The 18,780-nt window shown below is 40.1% G+C and overlaps 1 protein-coding gene across 1 annotated transcript; it reads right to left on the bottom strand.

Moving 5' to 3' along the window:
* Positions 1–5,182: 5,182 nt before the first annotated feature.
* On the bottom strand, positions 5,183–18,093 carry LOC114570205 (immunoglobulin lambda-1 light chain). The gene is made up of 7 exons (XM_028600459.1): positions 18,045–18,093; positions 17,622–17,931; positions 8,449–8,495; positions 6,712–7,053; positions 6,275–6,295; positions 6,083–6,189; positions 5,183–5,298 (listed from the first exon to the last, which is right to left on the bottom strand). The coding sequence occupies exons 1-7, from the start codon at positions 18,091–18,093 to the stop codon at positions 5,248–5,250; spliced, it is 927 nt and encodes a 308-aa protein (XP_028456260.1). The 3' UTR covers positions 5,183–5,247.
* Between the last annotated feature and the right edge of the window lie 687 nt (positions 18,094–18,780).

The raw sequence follows: 18,780 nt of genomic DNA, 5'->3' as shown, positions 1-18,780 counted from the left end.
AGAGTGTGGTCTAGACCTACTCTATCTGTAAAGTGTCTCGAGATAACTCTTGTTATGATTTGATACTATAAATAAAATTGAATTGAACTATAAATGGCTGATGGGCTGGTTTTGATTGGCCATTGGGCTGGTTTTGATTGGCCATTGGGCTGGTTTTGATTGGCCATTGGGCTTGTTTTAATTTGCCATTGGGCTGGTTTTGATTGGCCATTGGGCTGGTTTTGATTGGCCATTGGGCTGGTTTTGATTGGCCATTGGGCTGGTTTTGATTGGTCATTGGGCTGGTTTTGATTGGCCATTGGGCTGGTTGTGCCATACAGACCTGGGGCACGTTCAATCTCAAAACGGTGTGCACCGTCAGAGGGTCGTCCAAATACCTGTTGATAGCCAAGTCTTTGATAATGTTTAGAAGTAGCTGTATTTCTCCTTGTTATCGGATCTGCAGCCTTGCAAACTGTTGGCTGATTGGTTAAAGCAACCATAGTAACCAGAGCTGACCGTAATGATTGAGACGCATATTCCGAATGCACATGTACAAAGAATGCCTCAAAAACTGCACATCCAACATGGCTGCTCCGTGCATCGACAGCTATGAAAGCTGTAGTAACATACAGTTTATTAGCACTTCTGTCTTATTTGTGTCTCATTAAATCATCCGTGAACGCAGTGCTGTCCAACTTCTATCTGTGGACATGTTGTTACGCACAAAAAACAGCGTATTGTGTTATTATCAACTGGTATTGCTAACGATGGCTAACCTTGCTTAGAGCTAATGAAAACAATGAAAATCCTACTTGTAACGAAACACATTTAACTCAGGTGTGACGTCGTTCCCAGCTCCGGCTTCCGAGTTCCGAGGTAAATGGAACGCACCATGAGCTGTTTACATGACCTATATCAAATTCGGAATATTGTCATATTTGGAAGAGTAGTAGAATATTGGTGTGCATGTTAAAATACTCGCTGGTGTATGGTGTGCATGAGTGAAAGAGGTGAGTGTGTGTTGGTGTTGTAAAGTGTAAACACAGCCAAAGGCAAACCTAGGACAACCTAACCTAACCCTAACCCTTGATTATTTATTGTGTGGCACTTTTACTTTTTAAGCACTTTTGAACCTTCAGCACTTATTACTAAATTATAATGGTATGTGTAACTTTTAACCTCAAAGGCAAGTAATTCAGATAGTATTTTAGACTTTTTAAATGTGTTTAGTCCCTTTTAATGTTACATAATATTCCTTTAACATTGGGATAGATTTTTTTTTATATTGTGACATTTATTTTCATAATTTTATATATTTATATAAATTATTTATTTTGTAATCTCTCCGGGAGAGAGGCCAGTGCAGGTGTGGAGGTGACCTTTTCTTTAAAGTTGTATTCTCCCGCTGTCCGTCCTGTCCAGTGGTTCTTTTAACCTGCTTTTAATATCTGGCTTTCTTTTGGACAGCTTTTTCTATAACCGAACTTGGTTTTTTAAGGAGGTTTTTAAGTGTTTTATTCACACCAGTGGTCCCCTTGTGCCCGTACATCGCAGCGCCCATCCCGGGCGTTACGTTTTAACCCAAAGCTAACCTAACCTAACCTAACTAAGTAAAAGTGCTAAATGCAGAAAACAGTTCTGTCAATCAACTAAGTGTTTAATCTGATAATTATTTCAGCCAGACTTATAGGCCTGTATATTGTTGGTTAGTTTAATTTATAATATAACATCCTATTTTATAAACTCCATGTGTTTTGTTTACAAAAATCCTAATGTGTAAAGTAACTAAAGCTGTCAGATGAATGTAGTGGAGACGAAAGTACAATATTGCTCTCTGAAATGTAGCGGAGTAGAAGTAGAAAGTGGCACGAAAAGAAAAAGACTCAAGTAAACTACAAGTCCATCAACATTTGTACTTAAGTACAGTACTTGAGTAAATGTACTTAGTTACATTCCACCACTGATTGTATCATGGATGTCACAGCTCAACATGTGTTCAAAAACGATTAAAGTCCCGAGACACCAAGTAAAGATGTTGACCTACTAGGTTACAATTATGAGATACTAAGTCAAAACTTGTAATAGAGTTTTGTAATAGCATCTGTACAAACTTCCTGTACAGTACTTGAGTAAATAGGAGCTTAAGGAGCTTCAGTTGACACGCAAACAGCTGTTTGTTGCAGAGGGGTGCAGTGCCCGTCCTGAGGGGGGGCAGGCGGTCGTTGCAGAGATGCAGGTGGTGCGTGCAAAGGTTGTGGTGTGGCCACATCCTCTCCTCTGCTGTCGCTCTCAACGCCTCGGCAGACGACAGCCTCAGAACAGCACAGAGATGAGAACAGTGACTTCCTGTTGTTATGGCCGACTCACATCCTTCTACTAAAAGCCTTCAACTGAGAGAAATACAGCTTGGTCAAACAAACAATCTCTTCATACATTGCTCCGGAACACATTTTGGCCCCGCTTAACAGAAAGCTGAGTTTTTGGTCAACATTTTGATATGAAACACACAGGGATCAGTTATATAAATACCCTTAAAAGGTGAATTTAAAAAGATAATGTAGAAATGCCCTTAGACCTCAGAAGATTAAATACTTAGTTGATTGACAGAACAGTTTAGATTGTTTCCAGTTTCTAAAATGTGTGGATTTTTCTGCATTGAGTGTTTCTACTTTTAATACTTTAAGTACATTTTCCTGATGAATGAATACTGTTTTAAAAATGGTGAAATAAATGTAATTTAATGTTTGCTTTTGAATATCATCATAGGAGGCTTTTATGAACTTCACGTTTCTAACCAAATGACCCAGTTTGCAGAGGCGGGGCTTGTGGCTGTGAGTGGAAACATAACACATGTTGCAAAAAGAATAAGGTTGAATTCTCTGAAATACTCCGATAAGCAAGCTGCTAAAAATACCTCCACCGAGTTAGTCATGCCATGTAGGCTGAGATATGTGGGCAGTGCATTGCTGTTTTCATAAACGTATGAAAGCTGCCATAACTTGCATGTTTACTGCTGACAACTAAAAACGACGTGTTAGGGATGTGTGTTAACGATACACTCAACTCACGATGCGATATGATTCCAGATTTTTAACAATACGATAGTCTCACGATTTTCTTTTTCACAGAATGAGCTGCTGACAAATGACTGAAAAATATTCCTTTATTTATATAAAACTGAGCCAAACAACAATTGCGTCCTCTTAGCAAAAGTGACACTGACATTTTATTTTATCTTAACCCTTGCATTGTCCTCCTTCTGTTTTGTCTGTAAAGTATAAATGATCACCCAGTTCTGTTCTATATCTACAAGTGTTACACTTGTTTCTGGAATTCATGGTCAATAAACCTCATTAATATTAACTTTAACCTACTTTCTGAGTTAAAAAAAAGCACAAATTATGAATTATTTTGAATAACATTTAAAATCAGAGGATAGGGAGTGGATCAAATACTGTTATATGTTAAATGTTTAGTCAGGTTTTGAAACCATTTCAACCTTTTCAAATGCTATGAAGTTGAATAAAACCCCCACAATTCAATGATCCGATCCTTCATTTTACTTGCAAACAGCGTTGTATGGAACAATCCATGTTATTTTTGAGGCAATTTGGTTTTGAGTAACCTATATTTCTTTGAAAACGGGTCAAATTTGACCCTAGGACAACAGTTGCCCCAACCAGGGCTTTAAATAAATCAACCGAGAACATGTGGTGACGTCTGAAGTCAAACGAGTTAAATCAAAAGTAGATTACAAAAAAACAGAGAAATGATGATACATATATCTCTTCTGAATTCTTTTTAATGAGAATATGATTCAGCAGGAAGCACGTCACCAGTATTTACACAAAAGGACTGCATCGTATCAATCAGCTATACTTTATGGCAGAGGTGGAAAGAGTACAAAAATATTCTACTTGAGTACAAGTACTATAACTTTGATGAACAAGTAAAATTACAGGTATAAAAAAATTCTACTCAAGTAAAAGTAAAAAGTAGCTCATTTAAAATGTTAATTTTTAATAGCGTGTGGGGGGAGATATAGTTTTTATGGTTATGCTTGTTTAATATCTTATTCATAATTTAAATCAATTCACAGTCGTTTGTGATTTGATAAGGGGCATAAGGGGATGTTAATTTGTTGACAGATTCAAAACAACGTCGGAGAGATTTTTATTTCCTTTTTTTACTCACTAACGCGGGGGTGTCAAACATAGGGCCCATGGGCCAGAACCGGCCGGCCAAAGGGTCCAATCAGGCCCACTGGATGACTTTGCAAAGTGTAAAAATTGCAGAGAAGTAATTTATTCCAATTCCAAATTTGCCACTTTACTCTCAGAGAATAGCCAAGTTCTTTTTTTCGGTAAATTTACGACTTTAATCTTAGAGAAGAGTTTTTTACCCCTCTCTTCCGGGTCCGTAACATTATTTTTTTTTCTACAATGACCTTAGAAAGCTGTCGTAGCAGAAGCAACTTGCGTTTGCCAACATCAAGTTGACAAGAAACTCTGGTCCGGCCCACTTGATATCAAATTAGGGGTATGTGGCCCATGAACTGAAAGGAGTTTGACATCCCTGCACTAACGGATGTGATTTAAAATGTAGCAAAGTAAAATACTTCAAAAAACATACTTAAAGGTGCACTATGAGTTCCTGCTTGTTTAATCGCAATTACATTTTTGTCTCAAATGGTAGGCATCTCTCCTTGATCCGTTAGCTGCCTGCCCCATGAACACACTGTGAAAAAGCCCGGTCTCGGGAGACAACACAGGCGTCGTAAACGTCAAACAAACACAGGCTGGGGCACAGGCTGTGCACCAAAATACAACAAACCACATTCCAGCCAATCACCAACAAGATGGTTGGGGGGAGGGGTTGGGGGTTAGTGACAGTCATGACAGTTACGGAAACATGGGGGAGGGGCAAGCTTGCTCTGTTTTGTTTGGAATTTACTTGGAACGTCAACAGAAGTGACCATGCAGGAACTCATAGTGCACCTTTAAGTAAAAGTACAGTTCAAATAAAACTGCTTTAAAAAGTTAAAGTAAACAAACAAAACTTGACCCAATGACAGCAAAGTAAATGTAATTTGTTACTTTCCACCTCTGCTGTATGGATATCAAAGGCTCTTAAGTCAAGCGAGTTGCTCTAATTTGGGCGGGATGTGAATAAACTGACTGAGCATTTAATGCAAGCGCTCTTCAGATTTCAGAATCTTTATTCACAAAAAATCAGGAGAATCAGCTGGTTTGTGCAGCTCAGCTCTCAGTCCTTCTGTCCTTCAGCTCTCAGTCCTTCTGTTTTCCCAGAGGAGCCCTGTGCAGCAAACAGAGAAGGACACATTTTCAGTGATTTATATATAATATATATATATATATATATATATATATATATATATATATATATATATATATATATATATATATAAAACCAAATACTATATTCATTTCAACACCTCCATACTACATTTAAGCCCCTTTGAGACATGCACCTTGGTAAATAAATGTGATGGCAACCACCTTTGAAAAAGTCAGTGACATTTTTGTTAAACTTCCAATACGGCACAGGTCTGGCATCAACAAATGCCGAGAGAGAGAGAGAGAGAGAGAGAGAGAGAGAGAAAGGGGAGGGAGAGCGGGGGGGAGGGAGGAAGGGAGAGAGAGAGAGAGAAAAAGAGAGGCATGGAGGGAGGGAGAGATTAAAGAGAGAAATGAAATTGCATTAAATGCAGGTTTGGTTCTTTAACTCTCACAAATTCATCACATACCTATCATCTCTTGTGCACTAAGAAAAGTCGGTTACACTTTACTTGAAGGTATCTACATAAGAGTGACATGACACTGCCATGAACGTGTCATAAACAATATAAACAAGTCATAAACGTTTATGACATAACACTTCTGTCAAGTGTCAGGGTTAGGGTTAGAGTTATGGGTAGGGTTAGGGTTCATGTGTCATGACTGTGCCATGTGTTCATGACAGTGTCATGTCACTCTTATGTAGACACCTTCAAGTAAAGTGTTACCGAAATGTTTTATAAACTAAAACACTGTGAAGTTTGCTATACTTCCAGTGGGATTTCTTTGGTACAGGGACGAACCTGAAGCCTCCACACCAGAAACGCAACGAAGACTCCGAAGACGCTGCTCTTGGCGATCAAAGTGGCGTAGAACAGCTTGGCAGTGTGCGTGATGCTCAAATACTTCCCTGCAAAAAAGAATGCCGTCATTTAAGTGAATGACAGATTTGTTGATGCTTTGTGATGTGTAGGTTTGCACAAAACTATATTTACCTCTTGATGGTGCTGCTGGTACTGACAGGAAAAAAAGTAGATATAGTTTATTAGTTAGTATAGTACAGAGTTATCCCTACTATTATAGTAAAGGTGTAAGCGCAGCACCCAAGCCGTTTTGGGCGCCACCTGAGCAAAAATGAGTGCAACTAAATAACGTTTCTCAAATCTAATGGTTGTAGTTGGTTCCCAGTGGACTTGCATGTTTTGCCTTTAAGCTTATTGAGTGTAATTTATTCATTATTTGCTCTACCTTTTTTTCAGACAGAGATAAGTTTAAAATAATAGTCCATAATGATGTGAAGTTGAATCTTTTTAGTTGGAAAACATTTTCCAAATACGTGCACCTAAGTCTTTCACAAACCTATGGAAAACACTGTAGTGGAGTTTCACATCATAAAGATGTCTAGGTTCTTCTGACTTTCAACTGAACATACCTTTAACGCCTCGAACCCAATCGGAACGGGGCACAGTATCATTCCCGTTGAAGAAGCTGACGGTGCAGGTGAACGTCTTGCTCGGTGTGAGCCAATCACTGAGCGGGACCGTCAGCCTGCTGCTGATGCTGTAATGTTCCCCTCCCCACAGGGCAGCATTGTCGGTCGCCACGCCACGTGTGACATTTACCCCGTTGATCTGCCAGAAGACACTCACATGGTCCGGGTAGAAATGGGACGCCACACACACCAAGGTCTTCTTGTGTTTGTTGTCTTTCTTGGTTTGACACTCGTTTGGCTGAAGCACTCTCACTTTTGGCGGGGTGATAGTACGGTTTGAGTCTGCAGGGGGGCAAAAGAAGCAAATCATTAGAATGGTTCCACATTTTGGGAAAAACGCTTACTTTGTTCTGGAGAAGATTCATACCTCATGTCTGTATGGAAAATACGAAGCTAGAGCCAGCAACCAGTTAGCTTAGCATACAGACTAGAAACATTGGGAAACAGCTAGCCTCAATCTTTGTAAAGTGAACAAAGACGCATCGGCACCTTTAAAGTTCACTAATTAAAATGGTATATCTCATTTGTGAAAGGTGTACAGGAACTTACAGAAGACGACAAGCGCCACATGTAAATAATGTATTTGAGTTCCCAGTTTAAAGTCAGAATTCCAACTTTATTCTCAGAAATCTGACCTTAAACTCAGAATTCAGACTATAAACTCAGAACTCAAATACATTTTTCACATGCGGCCCTTATCCTCTTCCGTAGAAACTAAAGTGTAAAAACAGCAACAACAACAACAATTTGCCATTTTACTAGGGGTTATTTGAGAGACTATTTCTAGGCAGAAACCTTTTTTTTTTAACAAATACGAACAAAAGATTAACAATATATCATGTTAGGTGTTCTTAACATGATATATTGGATATATCTAGTGATCTTTAGAGATGCTGGTATGTGGATTCTATTAACTTTAGACTGATCAAGGCTAACTAAATAAGCTAGTTTCTCCCTGATCTTTTCGCTAAAATAAGCTAAGCTAAGATAAGATAAGGTAAGACAGCTAGCCAGCTTCTGGTTCCAGTAATATGTTGACTGTACAGACATCAGAGTGGTATCCTCTCACTCTTGGCGAGAAAGAGAATAAGCATATTTCTTTTCAACCAAATTCCTGGAAATATTGTCACTTGTTAACACCAGAATTTAGAAATAAACAGTGAGGAGGGCGCAGGAGGATTTTCTCATGCTAAACATACATGCCAGACAACATGGTTCTACAGTTTACAGTAGCTTTCTCCCAGTCAGAGCCGCTATCACTCAAATTCTTCAGATATATTATTGTCTTACCGAGAACTGTTAGCCTGGTGTCCTCTCCGAGATAAGCATGTTAAGTGGAGCACAACACGACAACGGCTGAACAAAAGACTTGCCTATTTTATCGTATGACTGATTCATCCCATTTTACTCCACTATGTCTTAGTATGCCATTGTCTTCTAAGCTTTTCCCTTATTTGACTAAAAAAATACAGGGCCAGGGGCGTCTTCTAAATTCCAAATTCACAGCATTGAGTTTGACGCTGTTTGAGGTCCACCTAAGTACAGAGTTACACAGCAACACAGCTCAAATCTAAATAATTGCAAGGACATTCATATAATAATTTTTCTGCAACCCCAAACTTAACAAAAAAAACCCCAACAACTTCAGAGATGAATCATTGTGTTATTTTGTCTTACCTAAGACAGTCAGTTTGGTGCCACTACCAAAGTAAGCAGGGTTGGAGCTGGTCGCATTGACTATATCTATATAGTAAAAACCATCTGCACTAACAGCTGTTAACTGCTTTCTTGCTGTTTCTTGTAAAAAAAAAACTAAACCATTTTCTGGAAATGTGTGTGAAGTACTTTCAGTTGGCTATATTACTCAATTGCTGTCCTTTAATTCCTAAAAGCGCCATCACTGCCTGTACTACAGCCTGTAAAGTTGGAAGAAAATGAGTTTCCCTCAACAATAGCTGCAAGATTTGTGAGGATCACACACAGTACTTTTTTTTTTTTACACAGGGGAATTCATAAGAACAAAATCTGATGTGTTACCAAAAACTACCGATTAAACACCTGGTTGATTGGCAGAACTGTTTGGATAGTTTCCAGTTTCTAAAATTTGAGGATTTTTCTACATTGAGTACTTTTAATACTTAAAGTACATTTTCCTGATTGTCACTTAAGTAACATTTTCAATGCAGGGCTTTTACATGTAACGGAGTATTTTTTTACAGTGTAGTATTAGAACTTTTACTAAAGTAAAGGATCTGAATACTTCTTCCACCACTGTGAAAACCCTCAAACCATACACTGTAGATATTAAACAAGCTAATACATTATGGAATATTTGCCTAAATAAACTGACTTTTCATGTATATATCATTTTAAATCTTTTCTTCCCCTTATATTTACCTTACACAGTAATTTTGGTTCCAGACTCAGAGTCAGTCTCTGACTGGATACTCACAGAATTGATCTGAACTCACATTGAGAGCAATAATGTGGGCAAAGAGCCAATTCTTTTATTGCCGCGGCAGTTTGCTGTAGAACACATTAGGACGGAGTCATTAGGAATTAAACAAGATTAACTTGTGCATAACTGCTATTATGATTTAAATGGGGGATACCACAATTACTGCCACCAAATAAAATACCCTAAAAGCCACATATTGCCTATTCCCTCATAAACCAACTGTGAATTTGATTTATTGTTGAAGAGTTTCTTACCTAAGACAGTCAGCTTAGTTCCAGCTCCAAATTGAGCCGGGGAGAATTAACACAGAGCTCTCAGACTGTGACAAAAACGTATCCTATTTTTTTGCCTCTGTGCTCCTCTTTGAAATGTTGCCAACTTTGTCCCACTTTGGCGTGTGCAGACTTTCGGTATAATGTTCTGCAGTAGCCTATATAATTAATCAAATCACTCTCTGCTACAGACCACCTCTTCAACACCAACATATGCTATTAAGGCATTTCTATGATCATTGAAGTCATTCTTTTCGCAGTTATAACATGAATCATCACGTGCAAAGTTTCTCTCACGCTTTACGATATCTTTACAAGGGATCACATCTGAACAAAACCATAGTTCTGTGATATTTTAATGAACTTAATGTTGATTTCTTACCTAAAACCAAGTTTATATGGTTCCTCCACAGAACCAAGTCTCATAAGCACTTGGATAGTGTTCAATTTAGTCTAATGGCAATATTAAACCCAAAAGACTTCTCAAGCGATTCCAGTGTTGCAGACAAATTTCCAATATCGCAATGAAACCCTGAGAGTCTCAAACTCAGTCCCAGTCAGTCTTTTTCCCGTCTTGACGTTCCGACAAAATCAAACGCGTTTGATATTATCGTACGTTTTTAAGTCTTGGTAGTAAAATCTTCTAGCCTCTGACTAAAACCTCAGTGACTTTACGACAGATTGTCTTTAGATGTGAGATGGTGTCAGACTTTCAGTCTTTTCAAAGTCTTTTCTAGAGTCTATTGTATGGTAGGCACCTTTGTCCTGATACTTTCAGCAGGATATATACTGTATATGACTTAATTGTTGTCCTTTAATTCCCTGAAAGTGCTGTACAAATGGCTATACTACAGCCTGTGTTGTTCAGTTGGAAAGACAAATGAGTTTGTCTCAACAACAGCTGAAAGATTTGTGAGGATCACATACTGTACATGCAGTATATTTTGCTTCACAGGTCATTTATTAGAAGAAAATCTAATATCTTACTTACCAAGAACAGTCAGTTTTGTGCCTGGGCCAAAACGGGGTTCGTAATAGGCACAGCGCGCACGCTTGATATCATAAACCACTAGACTGGAACTACAAAGGCATAAAGGAAAAAAAAAACATACCAACCTCCAGTTTTGGTGCAATTGAACCAAAGGCTTATTTCCTTATTCAATCCTAATTTAACCTAAACCAGTTTGGTTCCAGTTCCAAAGTTTTCTTTGTTTAGATTATCACAGTGTAGAAATACTGAGCATGAATCTGTTCTGTTCATTCTCCAACAAATCCTCTCAGGACCCTTTGTATGTTTTGGAAATTAGTTTTATATTCTGAGAACCTTAAGATATTTCCAATATCCCGAAATACAATATTAAGCTGAAACATTGAGTTAACAGATTTTTGTTAGGATCAGAATCTTCCCAAGTCAGGTAGTCTATCGGGCAGTTAGTCAGTCAGACAGGTTTTTCCTTCATTGTCAAACAAAATAAACCTTTTTCGTGACGCAGTGAGGCTGTGAGAGCGCCAACTTACCCAGAACAGTGAGTTTAGTTCCATATCCAAAGGAAGCTTCAGCTCCAGTATCTGTGTGACAGCATCCACTAGCGAAAAGTGACAAAACTGCCCATCACTGGGTGCTTTGAAACTAATGATCTATGATATGACCGCAGTTTCAGCATAGAAAATGGGCATTACAACATCCAAATTTGGTGTTGCAGTTTCTTTAGAAGGAGTGGGATTTTTTTCATTTTATTTAGTTAGTTTCCCCACTGAAAATTTGAACAATGTCAGAATAGTGAGGCATTCGGTCTGTTTTGAATCTGTGCCAAGTGTCTCAGGTAACTTGTAGCACTCCATTTGAAGCATGTTCAACGGAGGAGGTTTTTGTACAGCGGCTCTATTGGATTGTATCACCGTGGGCCCCTGTCCTCACAGTGAAATAGCATCACACAAAAACCTGACTTCTCTTTGCTTGTGTCGGCTCTCCTTCCCCCACCCGGCGGATCCGTATCTCAGCCTCCATCTTTCTGCGTCTGACTGAAGACTGGGGGGTGGGGGGAGCTCCATGCACCCTGACTGCTGCTATTTCTGTGACGGCTAAGAAAAGAAGCAAGCAGGAAAAGAGAACTTTGTGTTTCTGAATGCTGCACTGGGGATGTGACATCTTTACTGGTCACACCTTTTTTTAATCCCACCCAGTTTCAACTGACGTGATCTTCTCTCAGGGGTGGAAGAAGTATTCAGATCCTTACCTTGAGTAAAAGTACTTATACCACACATTCACTCAAGGACTGTACTTAAGTACACATTTAAGGGTACTTGTACTTTTCATGCCACTTTCTTCTTCTACTCTGCTACATTTCAGAGAGAAATATTGTACTTTCTACTCAACTACATTCATCTGACAGCTTTAGTTACTAGTTAATGTGCAAATTAAGATTTTTGCAGACAAAACATATGTAGTTTATGAAATATGATGTTTTATTATAAATTAAACTACCTAACAATACATAGTCCTACAAGTAGAGCTGAAATGATTCGACAAAAAAACAGTTTTGATTGTTTCCAGTTTCTGAAAATGTGAGGATTTTTCTGCATTGAGTACTTTTACTTGTAATACTTTAAGTATATTTTCCTGATTAGACTAAGGCCGCCTATAGTTCGGTGGACTCAGAGTGATTGGTTCATTTGGTTCGGTTTGTGTTCACGCTGCACTTTGTCAAACGCACCAAACACTGTAAACACACGTCACACGGTCGAGGCTGTCGCTTGTTTGTTGGTCAGAATATCCGAAACTCGCCGACACTTCTGGTCTCAGAAATAATGGAGCAACACCAAATTTATGACGTCTTGGGTTTTCTGGTTCGGCTTTAGTGTTTCTAATATTTTAGAAGAAGGTGAACAATGACGAAATTGCAACACCAGTGATGCCAATGTCAGCCAGGCATTCCAAGAGTAGTGGGTTAGAGATGGTTTCAAAGGCAGCAGTAAGGTCCAGCAATCCAGAGTCTGCAGCATGGTGGTCATCGGTGATTTTAACCAGGGCTGTTTCAGTACTGTGTTTAAGGTGGAAACCGGATTGGAAGGGTTCACGGAGGTTGTTTGAGGTGGGACTGAAGTTGAGCGGAAACCACCCTCTCAAGAGTTTTTGAAATTAATGGGAGGTTGAAAATAGGCCTGTAGTGGTTGACGTCAGTTGGATCAGTACCGTTTTTTTTAAGGATGGGTGTGATTGCAGCCATTTTTAGGGTGGGGGCTATCATGACTGGGCTCAAATGGTTGTAACAAAGAGGGAGACAACACCATGTTAAATGTTTAAACAATACTTTATTAAATCAAATTGAACCAAATTAGACCAAATTAACTATATACAGAATGAGATGTGGAAATCCGTGAAGTCAGTGGTGTAGGGGGTGCATAAGTGAAAGATGTGTGTGTGTGTGGGAGCTGGGTTACTTTAATTAGTAACCTGCAAACAGGAGGCACAAGTTAGAACACACCTCCACAATGTAGACAGCAAAAAACAGTCAGATGTCACCAAAGGGACATCACAGGGGTACAGATCCAGTGGTGAGGGAGGAGTTTATTATTTTTGTGATGATGGGGAAAATGGATGGCAGACAAAGCTTTGACGAGGAGGGGATCAAGCTGACAGGTAGTGGATTTGGCTTTACGGATGAGCTTGGAGATGGTGTATTTCGTTGCTGGGGTGAAGTTGTGGCTGGCTTGGGGTAACCATCCAAGGTGGGTCCAATGGGGAGGTGCATGAGGTGACCAACTGTTGGTGGATAGAGCTGATTTTGGTGTCAAAGATTTGCAGAAAAGCAGTACAGTGACCAGTGGACCAGGGATCTGGAGTTGAACAAGCAGAGCAGGAGGGGCCTTAAAGAGGGACCAGGATAGAGTTTGAATACATGATGTGCTGATTAGCAAATGTACAAGTGGTTAAATTGCATCCCCTGTGTGCAAGGATTTAAAATATATTTGTGTTATTATTACATTATCATCAGCGTCAGTAGTGTCACTAGTGTTTGCTAGCGGTACTTGCTGAAAATTCAACAGAAAAACTGGCGGAACTAGCATCCAATCACAAGCATGTCAAAGTAAAGACAAAGATTCTCTATATCTTAAGAAAGCACATTACACGCTGCGCCAGTAACGCAGCCCATGTGACACAGATACAGGAGAGTACTCTTGTTGGTGTGTCTCGGGTAAAACTGCTCTGGTAAACGGTAATAGCAAATCACAACACAGTAGGGCAGGATAAAATAGGTATTAAGAAGTCATTAAGAACAGGTTCTTATTTACAATAGCGGCCTGACAAAAGGCATAGCCACTTAGTGAAAGGGAAGGAGGGCTGGATAATAAATACATTAGAAATACATACAGTTTAGAAATGACATGAAATATAATTTGAAATACTACACAGAAAACAATAAACACTTATAACGAGATAAGTGCACAGGTACATGGGTGAGTAAGAGAGGGGAGAAACCATTCAAATATTTAGCTGGAAAAATTATGTAGAGAAGCAACTGCATGTGTCCGTGAACAAGGATGATATGATGGTTTTGAAGGATGAAATGGAAATTAGTTTGTCCAGTGTGAGAATCTTTTGCAGATTGTTCCTGTCGCGAGCGGCAGCAGATTGAAAAGTTGTGATGAGCGGGTGTTGTATATGACAGACTTTGGCTGCAGCAGGTGACCTACATAAGTAAGGAGGTGATCGGCCAAGAAGGGTCTTGTAAACTTATGGCAAATGTGAAGGGAGGGCCAGTTGACAGATAAATATAGGGTGCAGTGGTGTGCACTGAAGGGGGCATTTGTGGCAAACCTGATAGCGGAATGGTAAAGAGTGTCGAGTTTTGATAGAGTGGTCTCGCAAGCAACCCTGTATATGTATGTCACCATAATCTAACATGGGTAGAATGGTCATTTGAATGAGAGTGAGTTTGGCAGAAGTGGTGAAAGTGGAACGGTTTCTGTAAAGGAAACCAAGTTTCGGCCTTGACCTTAGATTGCAGCTTTCATATGTGGATGGAGAAAGAAAGTGAAGTTTCCAATCAGATGCTCAAGTATTTATATACAGTGACTTGTGCAAGGATAGCCCCCTTGCATGTGGTGATGTTAAGGGCCCTCAGGTGGCCATAGACATACTTTAATACAGATGATAATGGGTATGATGAAATAAGAGATCTTGTGTCATGAACAAGCTGAAATCTCTGCCTGTTTGAGTATGAAGACAGAAGATCATCCAACCTGTCTGCTAGAAAAGGACTAAAACTCTGCCTGTCTTTCTGCCATTACTTCTTCAGCTCCTCCCACTGTTTGGCTGACTCTTCAGTGTGCCTGTTGATGTGGTTTTGCTGCAGGTGTACAGGGTGACATGAGGGTTTTTGTAGAGGTATTTGGGGTTTTTCTATCGTTGTGCGACTGTATGCTGCACAGAAATAATGCCCGCTGTCGGGATGCCTCAGTTTGAGAAAATGAAGGAACGCTTCCTGCTCACCATTTCCACTCACTTTAAAGCTACCCTGAAAGGGGTTCTCGACCATTTGAACTGATGTATAACTCGTTAAACCGACAAGCTTTAAAGAAGAGTCTCCTTGCGAGCGATGATACCACAGAACGGTGTCATAGTTGTTGATGCTGTGTTTGCAGGTCAATTTGACCGTATCATTTAGCTCCCCCAGCAGATTTGACTTGGCGATATTCCTGCAGAAATGAACAAAACATGATGAATGTAAATTTAAATGAATCAAAAGCAAGTTGAAGTTGAAGCAAAAATGAATACCTTAATGTACCTTTGATCCAGAAGAGTGGGATCATAACTGTAATTAAAGCCCTGTGCATGTTGAGAACTATTTACTGTGTCTGTCTCAAGCAGGAAATGGAAGTGATGTGGTGCGTCACATGAAGGAGAAGAAGGCAGATGTGTGCCTGATATGCTGTGCCCTATGCTCACGTGCTATCAGGTAAAAGAGAGACATGCTCACTCAAGTCCAAATGGCACTTCTATCACATATCACACAGCATGCCTTGTTGACCCACCTCATATGGTGACAGGAAAGGACACATTATATAATTTTGACTCTCCTGTTTAGAATTATTTGGAGAACCTTCAAAAGTCACTGCAGCAGATATTGTGGGACATCTAAGCAGCAAAACTAAAAACTGTAGTTATAAACTTGACAGAGGAAACTGAATTGAAGTTAAAGATTCTGAAATAACCCATTAAGTTACACTGCTGACTCAACACAGTCTCACTCCCTATTTGCCAAATGTCTGACGCATGGCCAAGGACCCTGGCGTTAAGTTTCAACGAAAGAGGGGAACCTGTTGCGTTATTTTTCGACGGGGGTTGGGTCCGTCAGATAGACATTCATGTTAATCCCTCACCGTCAGATATAGACGAAAGAAAAACACACACCCCCCTTAACTCGAAAGACAGTTTTATTATTGGTATTTTTAGCCCAATAACAGCTTTTTAATCAAAATGTATTCACAAGATCTTATCATGGTTTGTATGTATTTCTTTTAATGTTATTATTTTGGTCTATTTCGGCCAGGGAAGCTGGGTTGCTTTTTTGTTTATTTATATTTAACGCTACATCTATTAACATTTATTTAGATGTTATCATGGGATTCATTCCTTTATTTTAATAATATTATTTCGGTCTTATTACCGGTGAAATATTACAGTATGCTGTAATACAGAACAGTATGATATGATCCAAGCTAGACGCATTCAAAGCCGATATCCCACAATGCAATGCAAGCATTCATTCACAGAATTGGACAGCGATCATCACTAATTGAAACTCATCACCTGACCGCTCATTTACCGCGCAACCTGGAGCGCAAGCCCGAGCCCGGCCCGAGCCTGGCCTGAGCCCGTGTAAAATGATAGAAATTAAGACCAAACCTAACGGCAAAGCTCTTCAGCTCTACTGCACAGGTCCTTTTTGGATTATATAATTTATATGAGGTATATAACTCTCATTTTTCTGACCAAAATACCAGATGTATGTTTAACAACTAGACATGCAAATGTAGCATGATGATTGATTGCTTTGCGCTGCGTGAGTCACACTCTTTAACCACTCACACATTAGCCAATCATGAGCATTTGGAGTGCTCTTCTTCTATTTTTTCTGTTTTTGCTTTTGTATGTGGTATATCTTTAACAAGACCATGGATCTATGGATGGCAATGTCGGTGTGTCGGTCTGTCAGTCCACCACTTTGGTCCAGACTGAGATATTGAACTATTGGATTGATTGCCATGAAATTTAGTAGAGACATTCAGTGTTTTCCCCTTGACTTCACCTCTAGCATTTGACTGTACCTCGAGTTCAGAGGCTTGCTCACAAGTCTGGGATGACCCCACAAAAAAGCCATCAAGAGCTCTAGAACAGCTTCTGAGTGGACCTGTTGCTGAGATTGTTTTGTCAACCTTTCATTTGTTTCTTTTTCCTGGACTTGGTTGTGAGACTTATAGTGCGTTCCATTTGTACGCTGAACTCGGATTTTCTGAGGTCAAAGTCAGAAACACGCCCCCTGACCTCAGATTTCCAAGCTCGTAATTTGGGCAACCACAGAGTACCCCAAACTAAAAATCCAACATGGCTGCTCCATGCATCAACAGTTGTGAAAGCAGTTTATTAGGACTTCAGTGTTAATTGTGTCTCACAAAATCAGTTGTACACACATGCGCTGTCTATATTCCATCTGTGGACATGTTGATACGTTGTTTGCATGCACAGAAACTGTAACATTGTTATAAACTGGCATTGCTAACAATGGCTAGCCTGGCTAGAGCTAATGAAAACAATGAAAATCCCACTTGGAAATGGAACGCATTCAACTCGGGTGTGACGTCCTTCCCAGCTTCGGCTTCCGAGTTCCGAGGTAAATGGAACGCAGTATAAAACATGATTCATGAAGCCAATGCACATGTCAACCAGCTTCTCTGAGAGGAAGTAATGAACCCCCCTATAAAAATAGTCATCCATGTTGCAGCTTTGATCCTTCTATTTGTCTCAAGTTGCTCTGTTCCTCACTGAGGTAAAATCAGGCAGTGTGCCAATCTTTATCTATGTGTAGTTTTTGTGCAGCTTGCCTGGTATCTGCAACGCTGTGTGTGCACTGACACCACAGAGATACACTCCATTGTCATCTGGTTTCACATTTTTCACCGTGAAAGATCCACTCTCAATCGCCGTCTTGCTGGCTGAATATTTGTCCTGGCTAAAGTTCCCAAAGTCGGGCTTCTTGTATGGCACCGTGTGGACAATGAGCTCCATACTCTGCCCTGGTAACTGCTGGAACCAGTACATGTTATAGAAGGCGCCCGGCAGGGTGTGACTACAGTCCATCTGAGCAGACTGACCCCTCTGCACCAGTAAACCTGGAGTCTGTTGGACTCCCTTAGTACAGCCCACACCTGGAATCAAGCAAGAACACAAGCTGAGATTTAAAATAAAGCTCCATAAAGCTTGAATTTAACGGATTATAAAACACATTTGGGTTTTTTGAGTCACATAAGGGTAAAACTACCTGCAGTACAGAGCAGACAAACCGTGCAGATGATGAGATGAGAGATCATTTTTGATCCACTTGACACACAGACGTCTCTCACAGTGAGCAGCTGATGGGATGAGACTGACCACCCACCCCCGAAAAACGCCAACATAAGTTGTTTGTTCAAGCAGCAATTATGACCTACGTATATACACGTTTGTAGTGACAGTGCCCCCTAGTGGCCCTAGTAGTTATGACAGGAGCAAAGCAGGTAGTAATGTGACAAAATATAAGAGGAGGGGGGGCCATCACTGAACGGCCCATTTGTGTGACGTCCTGTTGTGTTCTTTAACCCCCCGACGTAGCACAAGCAAACTTTATATTTCAGTTTATGGATCTCAACATTTCCGACTGCACTTGAAGGCAGCCTTATTTCACAGGAGAAGAAATAGAGAAAGAAAGGAGAAGAGTGAGACAATGCGAGTGCTTTGTTGTTGCAGGAAACATTCAGCTTTTACACAAACACTCGGGCAGTTCAGTGCTTGTGTTTGGTGTTTTACAACTTTCTTGTGGCAGCAATAGAGGCAGCTATGTTTCCTGTTTCTTGTACGGGAATCTCACACCGTTCGGCTGAGAAGTCTGATTTCCGGTTACATGATTGGCCACTGCAGGGTGATGTGGGGTTGGTTTTCTCCAAAAGTAGAGTCGCTCTCAACTTTTCACCACAGGCCCGCTGTATTTTTTTGAGCGTGCACCCTGCGGCAACCCCCTG

The sequence above is a fragment of the Perca flavescens genome, chromosome 15 (genome assembly GCF_004354835.1).
Source record: "Perca flavescens isolate YP-PL-M2 chromosome 15, PFLA_1.0, whole genome shotgun sequence".
Lineage (NCBI taxonomy): Eukaryota > Metazoa > Chordata > Actinopteri > Perciformes > Percidae > Perca > Perca flavescens.
Note: the sequence above shows the minus strand (reverse complement) of the source record. Positions and strands in the feature narration are given on the sequence as shown.

Bases quoted from the DNA above. Each gene is read 5' to 3' on its own strand.
- LOC114570205 (XM_028600459.1), bottom strand. From the start codon at position 18,093: ATGATCTCTCATCTCATCATCTGCACGGTTTGTCTGCTCTGTACTGCA. The intron at 6,296-6,711 runs GTATGTTCAGTT...TTTTCCTGTCAG, and splicing joins TTGGGTTCGAGGCGTTAAAG to TACCAGCAGCACCATCAAGA. The intron at 6,190-6,274 runs GTAAATATAGTT...TCTTTTTTGCAG, and splicing joins ACCAGCAGCACCATCAAGAG to GGAAGTATTTGAGCATCACG.